At 37.8% G+C, this 23,370-nt stretch overlaps 1 protein-coding gene across 5 annotated transcripts in view; it reads left to right on the top strand.

The window, feature by feature from the left end:
• KCNIP4 (potassium voltage-gated channel interacting protein 4) overlaps positions 1-23,370 on the top strand; it is a 360,997-nt gene that overhangs the window by 332,639 nt on the left and 4,988 nt on the right. For 4 of the 5 annotated variants that reach the window (XM_075499184.1, XM_075499183.1, XM_075499182.1 and 1 more), the window contains 5 exons: positions 7,837-7,906; positions 13,736-13,806; positions 20,508-20,615; positions 21,744-21,848; positions 22,182-22,244. In XM_075499184.1, coding sequence (XP_075355299.1) covers positions 7,837-7,906; positions 13,736-13,806; positions 20,508-20,615; positions 21,744-21,848; positions 22,182-22,244 — 417 coding nt within the window. Of the gene's footprint in view, positions 1-7,797; positions 7,907-13,735; positions 13,807-20,507; positions 20,616-21,743; positions 21,849-22,181; positions 22,245-23,370 lie in introns of all 5 variants that reach the window. The other variant, XM_075499185.1, reaches the window with a different exon arrangement.

Here is a 23,370-nt window from a genome sequence, read left to right as displayed (position 1 = left end):
CTGGGAGCAGCCAGGGCAGGACATTAGTTGGGCTCCCCAGCCTGTGTCTTTGTGCTCCTCTGTGGGTGTGCAGACAAGCTTTTACTACATAACCTAACAAAATCCAGCATACAGCCAGGAGCAGTGTGCTTATAAAATATAAGCGGTTTTATTAGGTATAAATAAAATATAAACAAGTTTAGTCTAGAAGTGTATTAGCTTGTGGTTTTGTTTTCTACTCTACTTGAAGTACATTCAGTGGTCTGCAGGCACGACTAAATCATTTTATACAGTGTCAACTGAATATTAGCTAAATTTCAAAGCTGTAAGGCATAGTAAAACTGTAAAAAGCCAATTCCTTCATTGGCCCTAGAGGAATAAGGTGCAGCAGCCATAGAATTCTCTTCTTCCTGCATTTGCAGGCTATGAGATTTTTAGACAAGTTTAGTGTATAAACTTCTCCTAAGTAACATTTTGCATGTGCAGGTCCACATCAGGACTTCATCCACTACTGTTACTTATCTGCGATTAAATAAAACACCTAGTCAAAATAAAACTCATTTTCATCAATAGCACACATACTTACTTATATCATCTTTGAATAGTTTTCTTTAATGTCCAGATAAGCAATTTTTCAATATTGCTTCTACTTGCCAAATTCAGATCACCCCTTTCTCATGGCCCCCAAGCGCTGCAGTTGCTGAGAGAGCACTGGGTTTTCCTGTTTGCCATGAGAATTTACCATATCAATGTAACATGATGCTACCATTTATGCTCTCTCATGCTGGCAATCCTGAATTGCACCTGCTTTTTTTCCAAGAAAGGGTTCTCTCTCTGCATACTTTCTCTAGCTTATGCTACAGAAACAGCACAAGGCAAATTTGACACAAAATGAGAATGCAGAAGAAAATTAGGAAAGATATTCTTTCATGCTTTTCACAGAATGTGCTAGCTCTTAAAAGTGAGCTGGGATTTTGGATCTGTCTGACTGGAAATTTGCATCTATCTGATGCCTTCTTGGTTTGATCGTGGACTGTTATGTCTGACAAATGGGGTAATATTTTGTGATAACCTGATTAAAGGTTATCTGTGAAGGAGCTTCTGAAAGGGCAGAAAAGATTAGGATCTGGAAAATATTTTGAGATGTGGGGATTCAGAGGGGATTTGATAGACCTCTTCTTCTAAGGACTAGGAAACAGAGACTATACTTGGTACCCTATTGCAAGGGTAAAGAGAAAAGAGACAGGCAGGAGTGAGGCAGCACCCAAAGGAACTGAGGCTCAGGGCGCTGGGGAGAGCTCTCTCTCAGGAGCGGAGGGAAATGAGTGCAGAAATGACTGGGAACAATGACCGTCCTTCCACAGAACGTAGCAGCTCCGGAGGAGCCCAATGGACTGGCGAATCTGGGAGAAAGAGCCTGGGTTACCCTGTGTTGGAGGCAAACTGGGATACTATGTTAAACAGCTGGCACTCAAACGAGTCATTTCAAACAAGCTGTTGTGGATTTGCAGCTGTAGGAAGAAACCTTGACATTGAAATTTCCACCTCCGTGCCACTGTTGCTCTTTGGCTTTTATGTTGCTTCCAGTTTTATTTTTTTTCTGCTGCTTTAACCTCGTGCAGTGTAACTTCACCACCCTTGCTCAGCCAATTATCCCATCTAAACATGAGATAGATGCATTTTTAATAACCCAGCAGCTTAATCACACAGCACTTAGAATCATATCCATCATTTCAACAAACCCAAACAATTTTTTAATGTGACACTGCTTGTTTGAGAGAACTTTTTCTCTTTGTCTTTGGTCCTTCCACCATCACCTTCTGCTTTTGTAACTACCTACCCTCCTGATTGCAATCAGGCTATGGCTGCAGAGCCATTACCTGAACAGCAACACTGGGAAGCGAGAACACTGTTATCTGAAGTGAACTGGCAAAATATATAGAGGCTATTGAGGGTCAGAGATCTAGATTTAGGTTTTGAAAGTGGAAGTTGGTAAGATTTATAAGTCTAGTTGGTTTTGGATCTAGCCTCATATCTGTACTACAAATACCTGCTTGGCTCAGCTGCTGCAGTACAACTCTGATCAACACTGTCCTGGCAAAAGTCTTTAGGGTGGATGTCGTGTTGATATTAATGTGTCACCTTTGTGTCAGGGTACAAAGGGGCACTTTCAGACTGAGGTTTATCTGATTTTCTCCTTCTTCCAAGGCACAGTGAGATCACGTTAGACATTTTTCACCAAAGTCCTTACCTTTTCCATCCTCGGCAGGACTGTTTGTACCTTAGTTTATTATGTGTGCTACTTTTGACACGTTTTATTTTGGGGGAGGCTCAAGATAGGAGTAATTTGTGAACTGAGTATCACTGGGCTTGTTCTAGATAATTTATATAGCGCTCAAATACTTTAGCGAATGAATTTTCAGATCACCTGAATTCTCTTGTGGTTAAATTTTCTATAAGCCTAGAAAAAACACTGTTCATTTCAGGTATAAACTTTGCTGATATAATACATTAGTATAACCACACTAAAAAAATGCTTCTATCTGATAAATCATTGACTAATGGTTTGCTGATAATTTTGGTACATAGCCACTGATGTCTTGCCATGGGAGGCCAACATAGGCTAAATACACATCAATGTGCACTGATTAAATACCAAATACATGGGTTTTTTTCTGAATAAAACCAGGTGTTTAGTCCAAAAACACTAATTGTATTTCTTAGTGGGAGAAATTAATTTGGTATTGCATTCCATGTGAGTTTTACAATCATTTGGCTCAGTTTTCTGCAAATATGAAAGTCATAAGATGACCTACATTCCAATCACAAGTATCAGAACAAGCATTAGATATAGCAAATTTAAACCAACCTTACATATGCTGCTTTGGAAGTAGGGAGTGCATAAAATTAAAAGTTAATTTTCATAAACCTTAAAAGCATTAAAGACTGAAAAAACACAAGCTTCAGAACCTATTGTCTCAAGTCTCTAACCCACACCCTTCTGTCCTGATCCATATGTTTCTGTTCATAATAGCAAATTCCCAAGGTCCACTTATCAAACAAAGCCTCTCATCTCATCCCTTAGAAAAGCTCTGCCACATACACAGACATCTTTCCAAGGCTGTTCAACAGCACAAATTTTCACTGAAATTAAGGGCTGTCTCAAGCATCACCGCACTTCAGGGTACCAAGAAGAGTGAAAAAGTTTTTCCTAGTGTCCAATGTGAGCTCACAAACCTCAGACTGTGGCCACTGAACTTTGCTAAATTGTCTGCCCCTGCTAAGAGTTTGGTTCCTTTGTCTCTGTTACTGCCCTTCAGGTGGGCTGCTATTAGCTCATCCCTTAATGTTGGCCTAGGCTAAGCAAGCCCAGCTCTCTCAGCCTCTCCTTGCTGGCCATGTGCTCTCATCCCTAGTAGTCTTTGTGGCCTTCTGCTGAACCCTCTTCAGTTCCTCCACATTCCTGGGAGGGCTGCAAGACTGTGCTCCTTACTGTCCCGAGTAGAGAGAGAGAGATTAACTCCCTCAGACTGCTGGCCTTGGCTCAGTAGGTGGTTTATCTTATTTGCAGTAAGACTTGTTTGTTGGCTCGTACTCAACGTGACATCCACTGTAAGCCCACGTCCTTTCCAGCAGCGCTGCCATTCAGCCAGTCACTTCACAGCTGGTACTGAGGCAAGGGACGATTTCTTCCCAGACGCAGAACATTGCAGTTGTCGTTGAGCTTCTTGAGGTGTCTGTTGTCCCAGATTTTGTTACTAAATTGGCCTAGATTATATTATTAAATCAAGGCCATTTGTTAAATTTTCATGCTGTTTTGACCAAAGCACTATTATACTAAAATGAAAAATTAGGAACTGGACTGGGCTATGAAAAGCCACTGTGGGTTTAGGTTGTAGGGTTGTTGGTGGAATTAGCTTTAAAGTATATGCATGGTATTTCAAAATTACGTACATGTTCTTCCATTAAGTTTTGTGTTTATGGAAAATTTAAATTTTCAGTCACAAGAGAAGTACATGCAAAAAGAGAAAATATTGTTAGTCAGAGATAATTAAGTCAATGAACATAAACATATATCTAAAATGAAGAAGAACAAACACTGACATCAGATAAAGCATGGGATGAAGAACCTGTCATGCAAAAGCCCATAATTAAAATATATTTAAAATTGCCAAAGCTCCTAACACAGCTTAATCCATCACACAAAATTATTATACAGACAAAAGTCTGAGCTTTGAGTTTGTTTCTCCTTCATTCTCTTTCCTACATTTCACAGTTTCTCTTTTTATGTGTCTTTTTGGTTTTGCCTCTTGTCTAAAAAGGGTGTTGATTAGGTAGTAAAGAAGAATCCACCTATTGCAGTATTCTTAGAAGCACTGAAAAAAAGACAGCTTAGACGGCATGAAGCCTGTAAATAATTTACAGGTTTTGGAGTGGTTCATAAGACCATGTGCTGGAGGTGTAATTTCCCAGCAGTAAAATTGCAGGCAAGAGAAATAATCAAAAGGCAGAATGATATTTATTATTCTCTGTCTCTTCTTTCTGTTGGTTTATCTTATTTTCTCTTTAAAGGAGAGAGGACCAGACTCAGGAAAAACAGTTCAAGATGAACTTTCCCTCCTTTTTATTCTCCAGAGGGAAAATATAATACATCATTAATGCAATTTTAAAAGACTGTCAAACAGAACTTTTCTGTAACAAAACAAATTATATACAGCTGGAGGAAAAAAGAATATAGGAAATGGTTTAAATAAGCCTCACATTTTTCTTTCAAACTGTTTACTTTCTTTTATAAGAGTTTAATGAAAAGTTAGAAAGATTTTTTTTAATTACAGTTGGTACAATGGAAGAAGTCAGCAATAACTTGACATAAAGCCATGGGGCATACTTAACAATTACAATATTAAATCTCTTCCACTGAACTAGAGAAATCTCCTGATAAGCACAATAAAGCCAGATTTATGAGTCAAGAAAAGAGCAGTCTTGGAGGTAAATGACGTTGGCTACACATATATTTAGATTAAAATTATTTAAGAACAGAAGTGTTCACAGTCTTCTATAGTTTCAGAGGAAAGATCCAAGCTAAAGAAAGAAAAGTTTCAACTACATATTTCTGATAAGAGTAATTGGCCATCATCACAGATTTTTAATGAATGTCCTTAAGATACCATTACCACAGATCTCCAAGGATGGAAGAGGTAAGGTGCTACTGGCAATGCTATGGTAAAAAGCAGAGGAAAATACATAGGGTCAACCTAGAGAAACTCAAGAGATCACTCCTGGCTCTACTAATATGCAGGTCTGTGAAAGGTTGCCTTTTCAAGCAATGGTTCTTTCAAACAGTATGGTGAAACTGGAGTTCATTAAGTGACAGACAAAAGTACTACCTTTAAACGAGGTACGTAGATGATGTATTTCTCTAAAAGCAGGCTGCTAACTTATTTTGAACTAACAAAGAATAAATCAGACCATTTTTTCCAGAGTACCTTTAATTATCCTCTAACATTGTAACATTTAAATGCAGTCAGGAAATGGGAGTCTTGTTCTTCACAGCTTCAGACTAAGGACTGACACAGTTGGAGTTGCTGGCATTTCCTGTAAAAAAGGGGAGAGCACTCTGCAAAATGAGCATATTTTTGAATGTCTTTCTCATCCAAGGAAAAGGTAGAAAAATTGGTTTACATGTTAATAAGCCATAGAGTTAGATGAACCTAAACGCACATTTTGTCATTCATTATTTATTAAGCTTCTCAGAAAAATAAAAACAAATGCAAAATCTGAATTGTACAAATTCAATATACAGGTTTTCTTTTTAGTTCACTCAAAATGTACCTAGCTTTTTGTCTGAAAAGAAATTACATGCAGAACAGAAAGATGCCACGGCTTCTTTTTCTAAAGTCTAAAATACTGCATTGTCCTTTCGCACTCCCACCCATCTCAGGGAGAAGGTTGCATTATTCTTCCTTGAGCAAGTCTGGGAATGATGTAGCGTATATAGCAATGTATGCTTGGAAGAGGAACTTATGAAATACCTTTGTTACATTTTCTACATTGAATAACTATATTGTTGTATCAGTGAGTATCTGAGCACTTCACTGATGTTTTCTTTATTGTACCTCAAATACAAGTAAAAATACTGCTCTTTTGCATGCATTTATACAGCTCCAAAAGGCTTCACATAAAAAGAGAAGCAGTGTAGTAAACCTGTTGGGGACGACAGAGACGCTAGACCATCTGACTACAGTCTTTTCGGGAAGCTGCTAAAGCAGAGAGAGATGTTTTAGAATGCCCTCACACCCAAATACATGACAGGCAGGGAGATGCCGCCTCCATTAGCGGATTGCTCCTTACCTGACGAAGGGTAGAGATACTAGATGCATTTCACTGTTCCTCCCATTCCCCAAAGGCTTTGGTTTGAAAGGCAGTGTGGCCCAGCAGTCAGTATACATCTGGTCTTACCGAGACCTGTGCTCTAATTCTGCCTCCATCAGCGACAGCCTCTGTGACCAGGAACAAATAACTTCGTACTTCTGTCTCCGTGACCGCTCTTTGTCTGTCTGTTCTGATCAAACAGAATTGGTTTTTACTATGTGTTTGCACACGCTTAGTTATGGTGAAGAGCTGATTTTGGCTGAGGATAAGTGACATAAATCAAAATAATCCTAGATCTACAGATCTGACGTGTTTTTCAGGCAATGCATTCATCTCCTAATTAGCAGGATTATACTATTTGTTGCTTAGCAGAAGCTGTCAGAACTATGAGTATCTCAGTGTTCTTTATTTGATCTAATAGAAATATCATTTGCTCTCACAAGAAAGGCTGTTATTACACTGGTGAAAGATGTTATACTGTTCTTTATCTTCATTTAAAGCTATTTCCTTTCCCCAGTTTAGGACTAGAGGCACAGAAGTTTGAGACATCAGTCCAAATAGCATAGCAATGGACAAAAATAAATATATGAACCTTAACACTTAATTTGTCTTTTCTTACTTATCTTTGTTTCTAGAAATACTTTCCTCTTAAAGAGCTTGCCAGGCTTTTTTCACTCTCTGTGTTAAAGAAGGAATTAAGATGAAAAGGAATTAAGTGCGTTGCCCCAAGTTGTCTGCTCAGTCTGGCAAATTCAGGACTAAAGTCAGCTGTCTGGTCTTAGATTTTATGCATGACTTAGTAAAAAAATACAGTATTCATTCTGCTTTTCCTTCCTCTTTACATGAGTAATTTTTGTAAAGTCACCACTCTAATCCTCTTTTTTCTTCTTCACTTCCTTTCATTTTCTCTGTAATCTCTCTGCTCTGACACTTTCTGCTTACTCTTTCTTACATATTTCAGTGTACGAACAAGATGTAAAGAGGCAGAAGGATATGCAAGGTTTGAATAAGGTCTTTCGTGACAGGCTCTTTTGAATTCATTGAATATAACTCTTCTGGTAGAGTATGACTGCCTGTTGTACCAGTAATACCTAACTGCAAATGCAGTTTACATTCCTGCTCGGTTTCTATACCATGCAAGTGCTGCTTGCAGCTGTGGGAGCAACCATCCGTGGCCCACAGTGACACCGATAGCTCCATGCCCTGCAGCAGAGCGGCTGCTGCTCACGTCTGTCACTCATGTCTCAAGACTGAAGTTGAGATATATGGCACAGAAGAAATTTTTGTCCCATGGGAACTCTTTAGGAAGATCCTTCAAAGTGACACACATTTAATGCATTAATATTTGGTTGAAAGTGCAAAATCAGACTCTTGCAGCATGTTGAACTCTTAGAGTCACATACATGTTCTGTACAGGCTCATGAACTCATGATTTGACTCAACCAGTTTGGATGCTATTCATTTCTTGTCTTTCACTTTTTTCAGGAATGCCCCAGTGGTGTTGTCAATGAAGAAACCTTCAAAGAGATTTACTCTCAGTTCTTTCCACAGGGAGGTGAGTACTTGGCAGATATAATTAGTACTACAGTGTACAGAGGGTTATGTTTGTTAGTCCCTAAGTCTGACAAAAGAGCCTGTTGTTCAAAAATTAACAGGATTGTTGTCTCAAGCTCTCTCTGAGCTCATGGGGTACTTCCTTGATGGCTGGACACATTTTAAAGTATGTATTTCTGAATGAAATGCAATGATATCTACAAGAAGTCAGTCTTCTATTATGAAGTTAATACCTGTGTTTGGGTACCTTTGAAAACCAGGTTTCTCTAAGTTATTTCTTTTTAAACTTTCTACACAGGCTTCCCCATTCTCTTTTATTCCACAAAACCTTTCACAGTAGGAATGAAAACTGTAGGAGGCACTACAGGTACCCTCTAATATCGATGGCAGAACGCCCTCGACTTCTATGGGGTTTCTCTACTTAAATGAGGGCTTTTTTTGCGAAACTTAATTTCAATTATTTCCAGGGGTTTCATTAATTTCTTTATCTTTATTATCTTTTAGTGCAATGAAGGTAACACAAAAATGTATAACAGTTTTTTGCCTTGAACCTCGGCTTTTCTTTTAATTTGAATTGTTTTCCTCTCTTTTCTTCCTCTTGCTTTTACCATTCAATCCTCCCTCTTCATATTCTCCTACAGCTCGTCAATCCTGCCTCTTCATCTTCTCCCACAGCTCTTGAGATTTGCATGTTTCCCTGGGACTGTTCATAGCTCTTTCTTTTCACTTGTATTTAAAAAAACCCACACTTAATTGGTAGGAGCAAAACATCTCCCAATTAGTTTTATTTTGAATAAAGACCTAGAAGGTAAAGAGCAGGATTCAGTGTGGATTACCATCACTGAAATCCTTAACAAGTAGGCACACTCAACAGGGAAGAACAAAAGGCTAGAAGAGTTGACCTGCCTACTGATTATCTCTGTATCTAAGCTTTTAAACCAGCCTAACAATTACAGTTTCTGATATTATATTTTCTAGTTGCCCTGGCTAGTGAAAAAAATACTCTGCATGTGATTTACTAGACCTTTACTACACTTAAAATAATAGTAAAAAAAATTATCATATTTCTTCTTGTTACACTCAAAATTGTTTATGGGCAAAGAGAAAGCACACCTTTTATACAAGTAAAACTAAAATGTATTGTTAGAATAAATGTAGTCTTAAAAGCCTAATCTTTATTAGTCCAGACCTAATTGCTACAGAAAGGAAAGAATATTAATGTAGTTAAACTTGATATATACTCAATTCTTAGCTTCTACCCCTTTTCCTGGCGTTAATGCTCACCTTTCTGCTGCTCCTCTGGGCCTTTAGGGCAGCGGCATCATTTGGGGGAGGAGGTGGGGACTGAAGTGGGCTGTTGGCATCCGGAAGCCTTCCCCGGGAGGAACAGGATGCTCATGTTGGTGCTTTCTTCTTCCTCGGTCTAGGATCCACCTGGGGTCACTTCTACATGTTTGCTAACACATTTTTACACCTTTCTTTTCCTCCATTGGTTTGCAGCTCCACATTATATCCAAATTTATTATAGGTGGTACCTTTTACATGTGTTAGATGCTATTTCTTTGTTTTCTTTGCTACCCCTAAGCCCATTTTTGTCCAGCTCCACACCTGCATTTCTTTAACTGACCAGGGGTGATTTGTTTATAGCTGTGGGGTCTCCAGTGCCAGCCTGTGCCCTGGCCCCTCTCATCCCACACCCGCTCTCCTCTGCACTGCATCCCATCTCTCTGCTGCTCAAGGTCTCTGCTAGCGTACAAGGCAAAAAGTTCTTCTCTCCACTGCACCATTACGTTAGAGTCATAAATATTTCTGCATAGAATAACGGCTTGTTTCTGCTACCTGTGTAAAGCTATAGCTGCACCACAAAAGTAAAACTAATCAGCCTTAGAAACCTGATCAGTTCGAGAGACTGCTGTCACAGCTAAGCCACGGGAAACAAAGCTGCAAGCTGACGAGCCTCCGTCCTGGGGCAAGCTCCCTGTAATACTTGCGCTTCTTAGTAGCAATGGCAATACTGCGTTACAGGGGCACACGGTTACACTATGCGCTGCAATTTCAACAATGCCATTACTCTATCTGCAACAAGGGAGTTACACTTTTCTGGAAAAAAAAAAGCTTTTTTTTCTTGCTTCTTTTAACTTTAGTGAAATAGAGTAAAAAGCTAAATTTTTAGCAAGGTAGAAAAGTATTGAATCCAGATAATTCACTTGTCAGTAACAGATGTTGTTGTGTACTAGTAACAGCATTTTTCACTTTCTCAGTAAAACCATTTCAGAGATCTCAGCGAAGAGCACCAAGAAGGGACCATCAGAAGCTATCCCCTTCCTCTCCCCATCCTCCATGGCTTCCATGCAATGGCGTGCAGCCTTAGCAGTACATAAAGGCAGCACAAACAAATGTGAAAGCCTTATGCAGTTTTCCTCGGAATTTCAGGAAAAATATTCAGTGGAAACAGCAGAAGAGCTGAATCTCCTTGGAAGAGTAACAGCTCACATCAGTAATCCTTAATTTCTGTGGGCCCACTGAGACTTGAACTGTTTTGTGTAGGTTTTGTGCTGGTTTGTAGGTGCTTATGTTGACTTTTGCCATTTTCTGAGAGGTATGGGAGCCAAAGTCTATTCTTTGTTCCTCACATTAGCCAAGGTATCTTCAAAGCCCAATTAATTGTCTGTATTTGCATATCCCTGCATGCTAACAACAGGGTGAGATCATCATATTTAAGTGTCTAGTTAAGCAGCTAGACTGGATACTTAAATCTTTGTATGTATTGCCAAAATATTGTGTGCAGCTGAGGCCTTCAAATTTCAGTTGCGCTTAAAATATTGTTTTTATGTATGTCTGAATATTAAAGAGGAAAAAAGAAAGTTTGAAATTTGTCCCCAAATTAAAACGTGTCATACACATAGATCTGTGCCCCAATTGTCTATGTAATGCAAAACCAGATACAGCATGATGTATCATTACGAAAATTCATATCTGAGCAAATCTGAGTATGATGTTGTGTAAGATTTTAAGCTTCAGGGTAAGCAAGTAATCACCAAAAAGTCATCTTCCAATGTCATCCAGCAAGCCACTTCACCAAGCAACTTTCCAGACTATCCAGGATAAGGGACAGGAGGAGTAGAAAGAGGATAAGGGAGCCACAGTAACAGTACCAAAGGAGATAACACAGAACTGCAGTAAAATCGATGTATTTTAAAAGGCAGAATTAGCTTTGTAAAAAGCTTTCCATGCCAGAAAGGCACTCCAATAATTTCTTTTTAGAAATACAGGTGAATGAATAGGCCCCCTGCGTTCATGCAATGGTTCGCCTGAAATATAACTTGGGATTTGTTCTTCAGCCAGGCAGGTCGTAGATAAGAATCCAGACACTGCATAATTATTACACTCCTCCTCAGTTATGAACAGAACAGATTATGTTCATGGTTTGATAAGGCATACTCTCGGATGTATAATGACTACCATTTTTTTGTCTCTGATGTTTAAAATGCTTTAATGGTGTATTTCAAAGGAATTCTGATTTAATATCTGTTCCTGTCACAACCTGTCAAAATATCAATTTAGCCTAGTAGTTATGATATCAGATCCCTGAAAAGAAAACATATTTTATTTAAAAAGTTAAGCTTTTGTCTAACATGATTAATGATCAAGATCTGGAGGGGGGGACGGGGGACACGACGACGGCAGGGGGAATCATGTTATGTAGCTCTAATTAAAAGACTAGTGTACCTCATCCTGCAGTGGTTTTGAGGGCAAAATTTCAGACCAGAATTGCCTGAACAAATGACCCTGAAAAAGACCTCTGAATTTTTTTTTTCAGAAGGGGTTACTAGAAAGAAAAGATTCTTCAAATAGAGATTTTTTTTCATATACCATCACACAAAAAGAGTAGTATATTGTATCATGTATGGGCAACAAACAATAAAAAACCTTTGTGTTAACCTTTGAGTTTTCTGTAAATCTACAGAAAATAATAGGAATATTTCACATGTTTTTAAGAAATGAATGCCAAGAGAATGGGAAACTATTTAAGATTCAGTTTACAGTAATTATACCTCTATAATATGTTTTTTCCCTGAAGATGGTTTGCATAGTATAGTCTGTTGCACAACAGAAGTCTCAGTAGATTATAGAAAACATGACTATTAAAATCCTAAATATAAACTGAAGTCAACAAATTTACATTTTTCAGTTAAAGTGGGACTTTGTCTGCTAGGCCATGCTTACGCAATTACACTGATGACTGCATACATGGCTGAATGACTGAATGTCTCAATAGTGCTGGGTTTTTTTAATTCTCTGAAAATGCATTAACAGACAGGTTAACAGGTTTAAAGGTTGCAGAGTTTTTTCTTGTTACAATTATTTCACATCATATGAAATTAACATATTGAAGTAAGACCAGAGACTTTACTTCCTAATATCAGGTCTGAATCTGTGAAGTACAAAGTTTTGAGTTTTGGCATATTTGGTTCCTTGGGGTCAAGGTGGCATTTCAGGTGAGTGACCCAAGACTATCACTCAGTTTAATTCAAAACAATATTTTGGGCTGTGACAAATAAAGGTTTTCAGGATTAATATGAAAGGTAAAATGATTTAATGCCAAGAAATCAGAAAAAGGCGTCTCAGCACTGATGATATTTTTCCATGATGAGGGGGGTTTGCCCTGCAAGGGAGACACAGATTTCATATCACTTCTCACTTTACTAAAAGTTTGTGAGGTTAATGTTAATTAACCTAAAGTTAATGTAAATACATGAAGTAGAAAGAGCAAAGCAATGAGTATTAAAAGTAAATAATACCTCAGCCTACATTAATTTGCAGGGTTTTGAGGGAGGGAAAAGACACGGAGGAAAGCTGACTTCCCATAACCCCAGCAGCTTGTACCTCACATCAACAGGGCAGTCTCTGGAGAAGTTTTCTCTTTGCAATATATTATTCCTGAAGCAGATTGTGCCTCTCAGAAGGCATTCAGTGGAAATGAAAAGATGGATCTTTACAAAAACTTAGAGGCTTGACAGATTTATATTCATGCTGTCTTGTGTTTCTAAGATGAGTCGATACGCACTAGTCAGTAGGTTTGAAAAGTACACAGATAATTAGTGAAGGGACCACTTGTTTAAGGTCAGCTTTCCGAGTCTTACTGACCACTGCAGTTAGTCACAGCCAGTTTTTCCAAGGTTTTTAAGCACCTAGCTCTCATATGATGTTCATGGGAACTAAGCAGCAAACCAGCTTTAAGAACCTGCTTCTCTGGACAGGATTTTCTCTCACCTGTGGGTGAGCACAGGACCCGAGCGCAGCAGCAGCTTTCTCACAAAATCATCTTCAGCCTGGGTCACAGGCCTGTCTTCAGAGCAACAATGATACGGCAGATGCCCAGATGGCAGTGTCTGCTTCCCTCATTTAAAGTGAATAAATGAACGCATTTTTCTTCTTTAACATATGAGATAGATCACCTGTCACGGTCCTCTAACTGACAAAGTAGCATTCCCATTAACACAGGTTGTCTCAGAGTACAGTAACATGGCTTCTTTGCTATTCATCCAGACATCAGTGATTAGCAGAAATGGGAATGAAAATGAATAAAGATATTCTGGACTAGAATTTTAGATTTTCTATTCCTAACAGTGTAGCTACCCACATACTTGCACTCATTATTTATCCCTTCTCCCCTGCCAAAAAAGAAGTTTAAACTGAATTGAAAATTTAGTCTTGCTATCAAATTTTGGTATCAAAATATGTCTTGGTATCAAATTTTTTCATGGAATGAAATTAAATGACATAAGATGTGCTTACTATTAATTATTTTTACTGTTTTGAATTGTAGATTCCACAACTTATGCGCATTTTCTGTTTAATGCATTTGACACTGATCACAACGGATCTGTAAGTTTTGAGGTAAATGACGCTGTTACTTCTTTCTCTGCAACTGAACATTTTGCCATTCCTTGTAACTAAGTCCAGTTTGGTGGCTTTTATTCTATGGCTCACATTATGAAAAATTTAGCTTATGTATGTGACTCAAGTTTCAAGTTTTTTCCAATGTATTAACAAAAGTCATTATTATTATTTTACAATTGTATATCCAAAAATGGTAACTCAGACTGTGCTGTGATGTAATATTTGTATAAATCTGTTCATTTAAAAGGTAACCCAATTTATACGCAAGTTACATAAAATAATCCTTATCTTCCTCCCTGCCTCTGCAAGGTGAGAAGGACTCTGAGCTATGACTAATGTTACGGGGATGAGTCAGCCAAAATAGGATTGCTCACACACTCTATTAGTTTCCAGGAGAAGGCTCAACAAAAAGGCTTTAAAGAAAATGTATTTAAAAGCACAAGAGTTTGAAATTCATCATTCCTCCATTTAACTGCCTAATCTGTTTTCAAAATTCCACCTTTCCCTGCTAAAGCCGATGTCATTGCCTGCAAAGGCTGGTATCATCGATGCAATAACATGGTAAAAAGGGCAACTCACTGCAATAGTTTAGATGAAAACAGGGTGTACAAAATAATACTGCAAAGGAGCCATTATTTTAAGCTATAGAATTAAAATAAAACAACTCAGTTCATTTGCAAAAGGATATGTTTGCTTTGTCATGTTTTTCTTTGTTTACAATGGATGAATGATATCCTTACAACTTGAGATCGGATTGTGATAAATACACCCACTTTAAATTTGTTTAAATGTCCTATATGTGTTTTTATGATTTACTTGAGTGAATGAAGTTGTGAGCTCTGACAGAAATTTTTTTGAAAGAATTTTCATTGCTTTATTATTGATGTAATATGGAAGGAGAAGCCTCACCAAGCAGGTGCACTGTGATCAGAAATCTATACCTCAACTGGGACTATAACCAGATCATTTTGTGGGGGATTATTTGCATTTATTTAAAAAAACATGAACCCCATCTACCTTTTTCCGGGCAGCTGAAATCAATGGGCTGTGTGTGAAACTAGAAGCAGGAATGGAGGTTTTATTCACATGTTCTGTACATAGGCTAATTCTACAAAGAATCCTTCTGGTCAAATTAGCAACAGCAGAGGCAATGAGAGAAAACATTTTTAGCATCAGTATTTGAGAAGTATTTCTGCTGTTACCATTAAGAATAATGAGAACAAAATAAGCTTTTGTATCTTTCCTGGACAATTTGTTGACATTTTGTATCTCAGACAGAAAGCCTTAAGAAATGCAGTACATATGAAGCCCTTTTTAAGGGATTTGAATATCTCAAAGTGCAGGTCTATATACAAAAAAGGCTTTGGAATAAAATAAACTAGGAAAATAAAAGAAGCAGTGTTTTTTTCATTGCCAAAACAGACGTTTCCAGCTTACTTTTGTTCAATATCGACTCAGACAGAGCGACCCACACTTTGATATTATTTGTACTAATTGTGAATCCAGCATAATTCTACTGCTGTCAAGACTCTTACTTCTATGGCCTTGTACCGTGTAGCTGCATCATACTTACAAACTGTATGATAGTCATTCTAAAAGCACCCTCCTTATGTTAAAAATGTTTAGGTTTTTTCTAATCACGTGAAAGTAGCTGTGAAATGTGAAAGTAGATATTGTGAAATGTGAAAATTACAGTCATGTCATTTTTTTCCTGTTCCTTTTTATCCTAGGTGCAACTATGCCATATTCTTTCTATACCAATCCATACTCTAGCTTTCTAATTTCCATTAGCAAAAAAAAAGCACAAAAGATGGAGAAAAAGGGGGTGATTTAAAAATTTGGAGAATAAATAATCATTCATCCCAGTTTACTTTCTACATCAAAGTGTAGGAGTAAATACAATTTAACATGATGATCTATAATGAAAAAAACTTTTTGGCTCTCCTCTATGTAAAAAGGGTATAAAAATCTGAAATGGTACTGAAAGAATGTAAGTAAGAATGATATTTTTTGTGTTGCACCCTCCCTTTTCTAATGAAGCAGTGGTAGCTGGAGTTGTGGGGAGGAAGAAAGAGAGACTTTGTTCTAGCTTTTTGCTCTTTTTTCCTCAAATTTTCAACAATGAAGTGTTGGACTTTAGCACAAGTTAAACACACACCTTCATTGGATGAGATTGCTTGATGAGATTGCGATGTCCTCAGAGTTTTGTCATGCCTAGCTCTGTATACTCTCTGATAAGAGTCAGGCTCTCCAACTGAAGCATTTTACGCAGCATAAAAGCGAACTCATGGAAACAAACTAGCTGCTTGAACCTCTCTCTCCTTATCCCAAGATTGTATCAGTTTTGAGACTAACTTAGTTCCTTAGTTATGCCAACTAGTTTTGCTTTAACATGAGGGACACACAAAGTTTCAGAAAACCTAGTGACCCAGCTGTTGAAGGTCTCTTTGGCATATTAGTGAATGGAAGTTCTTTTTTCCATCAGACAGAGACAGGTGTGAAAGCAAGGTTCCCACTTGCTGCGTGAATATTGTAACTGAACCAAAATGAAGATCTGGGCCTCAAGTCAGGAAAATTGAGGCTAATTAACTTCAGACATATAGTCAAAGGTAAAGCACTTTGCACCCATGTGCAGATATCCAAATCAGTACCCTTAGTTTGTTGTAGATGAATATTAAGGCTAAATGTGACCTAATGGCTAAGTGTGCCTAACGGCTTAAGCCTAATGGCCAAGGCTAAATGTGGTCTAAATGTGACCTTGATGAGAGGAAAGTCACTCAGTAATCCCACCAATCCTCAGTCCCTTAAAGTACAAAGCTGTGCCCAAATGTAATGGAGATGTTTAAAGCTTTTTGTCATTTTTAATCAAAAACAAACTTGTCTTTGTTTCTCAAAAAAATTATTAATAATTCTTAGCAAAGTTGTTGGTGATTTTCGGATTGCTTTATTCCTCAATTGTTACCTGAGAATTTTGCACTAATTAATTAATTAACAAGCATGTTAACTGACTTCCATAGGAGAGTCCAGAATTAACCTACCTTGTTATGTCTTATTTTATGTCTTAAGATCAAACACAACTTCGGTATTTCACTAATAATAACAGTGATAAACAGTTATTGTCTCCAAGGCAGTAATATGAGCGTAGCAGTTTAACGAATGTATCCAAGTGTGATTCCCTGTGTTCAATACAAAAAGCCTTGTTCATGTCATGTAGGAAATGAGCTAATTTTTCTCAGACAGTGGTAATCTCATAAGCATTTTAATACCAGCTGGTGTAAAGCAGCTACAAAGAAATGTATTTCCTCTTAACATCAGCTTCTCCTCGGTGAACTTTGTTTTACGTGTACCAGGGCTCCACCACTTCTGTGACTAACATTCATCACTTGATTCCTTTCCAAAATCCTAAGGGCTAAATCCAAAAACGGATTTAGGTGCCTGCTTACCTACTTCTTCTGGCCTTGAACAAGACATAAAGGAACACATGATCAGGTTGAATAATTTTAAGCTTTCCTATGGATTCCAGACAGCACATATTAAGCTTGTTAATTAATTTATTAATGGACTAGTTCTCCCCAAAGATTTACTGAGGGATAAAGCCACCAGAAAGTCATCAACAACCTTGCTAAGAGATAATTAATCACTGCTGGAAAAAAAACCAATCCCAAATCACAACCAGAGGCTCTATACAGCTCTAGTGCAGAACTGAAACGTGGGCAGGCTGTGATACTGAGCACACAGAATCTCCAGTACAGGTGCAATGATGCTCCATTTTGCAACCCTTCAGTGAGACACCCCCCTTTCTTGCAGAATCAAAGTCAGGCACAGGAGAATTTGGCATTTAACTGAGGTCTTCACAGGTATTAGCATGCTCAGCAGGAAGCTAGAAAGTTGGAAATAAGAAGCTGTGGAAAGGAGTAAAGGCAAGTACCAAAGCACAGACTTCTGTGCTTCTAACTCTGCTGTCACAGACTGAAAAGAGACCTGACCTGGAGCTGTGTCTCAGTCCAGACCTCCTCCAGAGTTTTAGGCTCCTTTGTGACCCTAGAGCAGATGCACCTCTCCTTAGGTGCACAGCTGAGCAGGACCGTCCCTCTCAGTGGACCGTGTTGGCATCCTTAGGGCATGTAAGTGTCCAAGCAGTACTGGGAATCTTGCTTTAAAAATAAATAGGCTCTAAAGGTAGAATCCCCCTCTCTCCAGAAATCAGATGTCTAAACCAGGAAGGAAAACACCTCTGGGTACACTAATACTGTAATGGGGACTTGGGTTCATGCGGCGTGCTAAATGGTGTGCCTGATTCAAGCGTCACCGAGTTGTTGGTAACAAGCATGCAGACAGACGCTCTCTGAGCTCAGCTGCTACCCTAAGGACTGCTGCTTTACGATGGCATTCTACACTGGATTAACAGCTTAACAGCTAGGAGAGCTATAACGTTCCTGACACACACATCGCCTTCCACCATGCCCAGCCTTTTTCTCTTTGAGGATCTAGTCCAAAATACCCTGTGGATTTCGCCTATGTCCACTGAATCAGATTTTCCATTTCTATATGATTTTATTGCTATATTCTTAAATTGCATGAATGTAAGTATGTAGAAAAGATATCCCATCCTAACCTGTCCTTATTCAAGTCATCACAACTTCCTCCTATGACAAGTCCCTTCTATTGTTCCTGAGATGGACTCCTGCACAACACTCAGACAAAAGCAACGCACCCAAACTGAACTACGTATGGTTTCCAAACATGTTGATGCAATATGGAAGGAGATGACCTGCTCTTGCAAAGTTTAGAGCACACATCTAGAATGTTTTGAGTTGTCTCAGCTTTTATAAGGATATTCAGTCCTATGCAAAACAGTATAAAGTCAAGTTTTTTTGATGCATGGTTTTTAACACTGATGATAGAAGGGCAGCCTTGCAAATGGGGATATAAATGATGCCAGGAAGCCAGCTAACATAAGGGTAGTGCATCAAAGAAAGGAAGAAAGAGAAATAATCAGGAAAAGAAAAATAGATATGGTTTAGATAGAATAAATGCAAAAATGTTGCTGGTGCCAAATTAAAAATAAATTCAGAGTTCTGAAATATAATACTCTAAGAAAATAAACTTATTGGAGACCTTTGCAAAGGACTTCAGGGAAAGCTATATCAAGAATGTAAAACAGTGCAGAAAAGATGTAAAGAAATGATACTGAATTAAAAAGGTTAATTGCTCATGCTGTAATGTGATCAAATCTGTTCTCAATTTCTTGAACATTTTAATACTTAATAGTACACTGTTAAAGAGCTGTTTGGAGATTTAACCCTGTGACCCTCAATTAGTCATGGAGATGTAGACAAGACAAGTTGAGCAAAACTCTTTCAAGATTCATGTATCCATTCACCCCAAAGGACACATATAGCAATAACACAGAAAGGTATGACAGACTAAGAAAACCCAGAGCATACCACTTGAATTGTTAAAAAGACTGAAGCTGTCAAACGAGCTGTCTGTGCCTACTAGACCATCTGAGGCCATGATACCTGTCTATGCTTCACTGTATTGGGTATACTTATCTGACTGTGTGGTACATCAAACCTTTGTAGTTTAGGTCTGACCTCAGTGCAATCTTTTCCATTGTTCCTGTTTTAAGGAAATGCATAAACTTTGCCAGTGCTGATAAGAAATTTTTCAGCTTTTATAGTCTCTGCTTTAATGTTACTCTAAGACTTCCTGTGTGTCTTTGCCAATGACATAGAAATGCACACTTAAATATAAGCTCTTGCTCAATATGTTCTGCTCAACCTGTTACGGCAACGATTTCACAGATTTATGGGTTTACAAGCTTATCAAATAGAAAAAGGTGGAGGAGACAGGGAAAAAAAGCCATCATTTTAAAAAAAAGTTAAAAAGCTAAGAAATACAGAAGACAGGCGATGACACATCCCAGTTGATATTTTCTCCAATCTGGAAGATGCTCACTAAATGTAAATGAGGTTTGTGCTGTCAAAAGAGTATTAATTATGAAACAAAAATCTATAACCAAATACTATATATAAATAATCTCAAAAGTCTTCTGATTTATTTCTGTGGAATAGCTTTACAGCAATAGAGCACTGGTGGGTCACAAAACCATTAAGGTGGTACATGGACACATAAGTAGTATTCCCTATCATATTTCCAATAAAAGGTTTAAGTATTGAGGTGTACTATAGCATACACAAAGTTTCAAATGTTGGCTGCAGCAGATTGATCTAAGAGGTCTGGGAACCACATATTCCACTTCAACAAGGTATAGATTTAACAATAATTTAATGTTCCTTAGTAGATAGCTCTCCCCAAATTGGACTCCTATGCTTGGATTAATCTAGCTTTCACTTAAGATTTTTTTGGACAGTTAAACCATGGGGATTACTTTTCCCTGGTATTGAGTTCAACAGCAACTGCTTATGTGAGGAATTTCAGAGGATAAATCCACTAACAGAAACTATGGCTTATTTTATAGAAAATTACTCAATAATTATGAATGTAGCATACAGTGCCTAGATTGTTAATCATTTAAATAACCAGCAATCCTTAACACTTACTATGAAGCAAAAGAAAGGAACAACACGTCTTTCCAGACTTCCGTGCTTCTGATGAATGCATTACTCTGGATTTCTGAGTGTTTGTGAAAAACTGCTCAATGCCAAACTGACCAAGACCTTTTGTCTATTTAGGATTTTGTTATGGGTCTCTCAATTTTACTCCGAGGGACAGTACAGGAGAAATTGAACTGGGCTTTCAATTTGTATGATATAAATAAGGATGGATATATAACTAAAGAGGTAAGGTCTACTTTTTACACTAATCACTGAAACGAAAGGTTGCATATGTAAGTCCTGCTTTCAAAGAAGAATGGCTTCATTCTTAAGTTAGACATGTTAGCAAATAAACATATAGCATATTAGGAAACTATATATGCTAAAAAATAAAGTAGTTTTCTCATTTTAAAGGTATATATAAAAATTGAAAAGGGAAAATCATCACAGAAATTGTAAAAGGTCAGAATTCTCCAGGTACAGAAACTTTTGGCTTCAACTTATGCCTATGTATTGGCACATACAGTCACTAGAATAAAGTAGTTCAGTAGGATATTTGGACAAAAAAGAATTGAGTAAGTGGGCCACAATGGTTATGCATTTTATAAATCCACTTCTAAAAATTTTTACTTGAAACAGAATTTATATAAAAAGATTCCTACATCTTTCATTCTGCAAGGATTTAAACACATACTTAAATTACAGTGGGACAAAATGAGTGCCTTCATAAAAATATATGGTTTTTCAAAATTGGGTCTTTATGTAAATATAAATATATATTACACTTATAATTTTACCCTTGTAGGAAAACACTTGGCGATTATTATAAAAAGGAGATCTATAGAATAATTTCTCAGCATACTGGCAGATGACTTTTTAAAATAATTATTCTTATAGTTTCCACAAGCCACTCTATTAACAAAATTCAAAGCTTTTGATATAAAAGGAGGAGTCTTTGCATATGTGCAGGTGTGTGCATAGGTGTTTCTATTTTCTCTAGGAAAAAGACAGTTGTAAGAAGCTGATGTGCTTTGACCATTCACTTGCTGTTACAGAACTTCTTTCCCCATTTAGTTTTATTTACAAGACCTCAGGAGATTCTTCCCACAATCCATAAACTTTCACATATTCTAAATCATTTAAAATCAAAATCATACACTGCATCTATTTAACAAATTTATCTATGAAAGCTGAACTAACATGCTAGAATTTCTAGGAACATAGTAGTTCCTTCTTGAAGCTGTTCAGTCATAAAATAACAGGCACAATCTCAAAATTTTATTCTAAAATGTAAATCCTAAAAATCATTTATGTGTTCTGAGTCAAAGCAGTGTCTATAAAGCACCTTACACAGACATATTTTTTTCTCTTCAGGAAATGCTTGATATCATGAAAGCAATATATGATATGATGGGGAAATGCACCTATCCTGTTCTCAGGGAGGATGCGCCTAGACAACACGTGGAAACATTTTTCCAGGTGGGTCGGGTAACATAGGGAGCCAAAAAGACGGCTCTGTTAGCAGGTACAGCAAGATTTTCATTGTTGTAACAGTTTTGCATATCCTACCAATTTTGTAATCCTTTTTCTTCTCTGTGGTTCCATCCCAGGTTTCTCAGATCTACTCATTACACCTTGCTTTTTCAACAATAAGCTCCTTAAGCTGATTCTAGCATATCACTTACTACACCTTTACAGCATTGTGGCCTGGTTGTTCCTAGGCTGACACAGAACTGAAATGAATAATAAAAAGGACTTGTTTTACACAGGATTTCAGGAGGATAAACATACATTCTTATTCTTTCTGAACAGAAAATGGACAAAAACAAAGATGGAGTAGTTACCATAGACGAATTCATCGAGAGCTGCCAGAAAGTAAGTACCCAGTGCTAAGTACTGAACCTGTATCTGTTGGCTAATGCTACCCTAGTGCTACACAGATTTCTGGAGTGACAGTGATGGGAAGCCTAATACCAGGGACAGTATTTTCCCAAGGTAGAGTATGTATGTACACCATTACACAAAACCACTAAAAATGTAAATAAATTTCTGAATCTGTGGTAGAGATGTTATATACAAGCTGTCATTGCTTATTAGACAACTGTGTCTGCATCCCCTTTCTCTTTAGCGGCGTTTTGTTTGTACTTGACAGCAAAAAGTTTCTTCACATTCAGCTAAATATTTATTTCTATCTTCTGCCCTTGCTGGGGGACACATTCCTGTTACAACTGGCATACAGTCACAGCAATAATAATAATATTGCTTAAAAATTTATCATCTATAGGAGTGTTTCTCAAACAGCGAGTCATGACCTGCTGGAGGCCTTAAAAAGGGAGAGTGCAAGGAGCTTGCAAAGTGTTGGATGGCAGGAGTTGACAGCAGGCACGTTTTCTCAAGGCAAGGGAGTGCGAACTGATTGCGATTCTCAATTGCAAGCGTTTACACTACCCAGGTGGCTGTTAATTTCCTTCAAGGGCTGAAAGCAGCTCATTGCCTCTTAAGCCAGGAATGAGAATAAACTTCTGCAGCAGGAATTACAGCCTGTTTTTACTCCTCTGCCCTTCAGAAACCGGCTTGCTCTCAGTCCAGGAGACAATGACGAAAGATAAGTTGTATTTTCAGACATTTAAGGAACTGCTGTTAATTTGTCAGTTAAAAAATGCAAGAAAAAGAAACATGATATAGTACAAAATAATGATAAGTCTTTGGCCTGATAAGAGGTTGTTATGTACTGTAAAGTGTCACATTAGACTTAGTGATAAGATAGGCTTGATTACATTATGCAAAATGATACGGCAAATAAAACCAATGCTACTTGTTACAGTGAGAAATATATGGAATCATAGCAGTGTTCTGCTGATACCTCAGCCTTGTCCAGGCGGACTCTGATTAATACGAAGCTGGCACAGACCAGCAATATAGCCTGTGTGTATTGCTTATCTCCTATACCGAGAAGACAGTAGTAGACAAGAGACAGGAGAGAGCAAGACTAGTAAGATAA

Source organism: Mycteria americana, chromosome 4 (genome assembly GCF_035582795.1).
Source record: "Mycteria americana isolate JAX WOST 10 ecotype Jacksonville Zoo and Gardens chromosome 4, USCA_MyAme_1.0, whole genome shotgun sequence".
Classification (NCBI taxonomy): domain Eukaryota; kingdom Metazoa; phylum Chordata; class Aves; order Ciconiiformes; family Ciconiidae; genus Mycteria; species Mycteria americana.
This window is presented reverse-complemented; position numbering and strand designations above follow the sequence as displayed.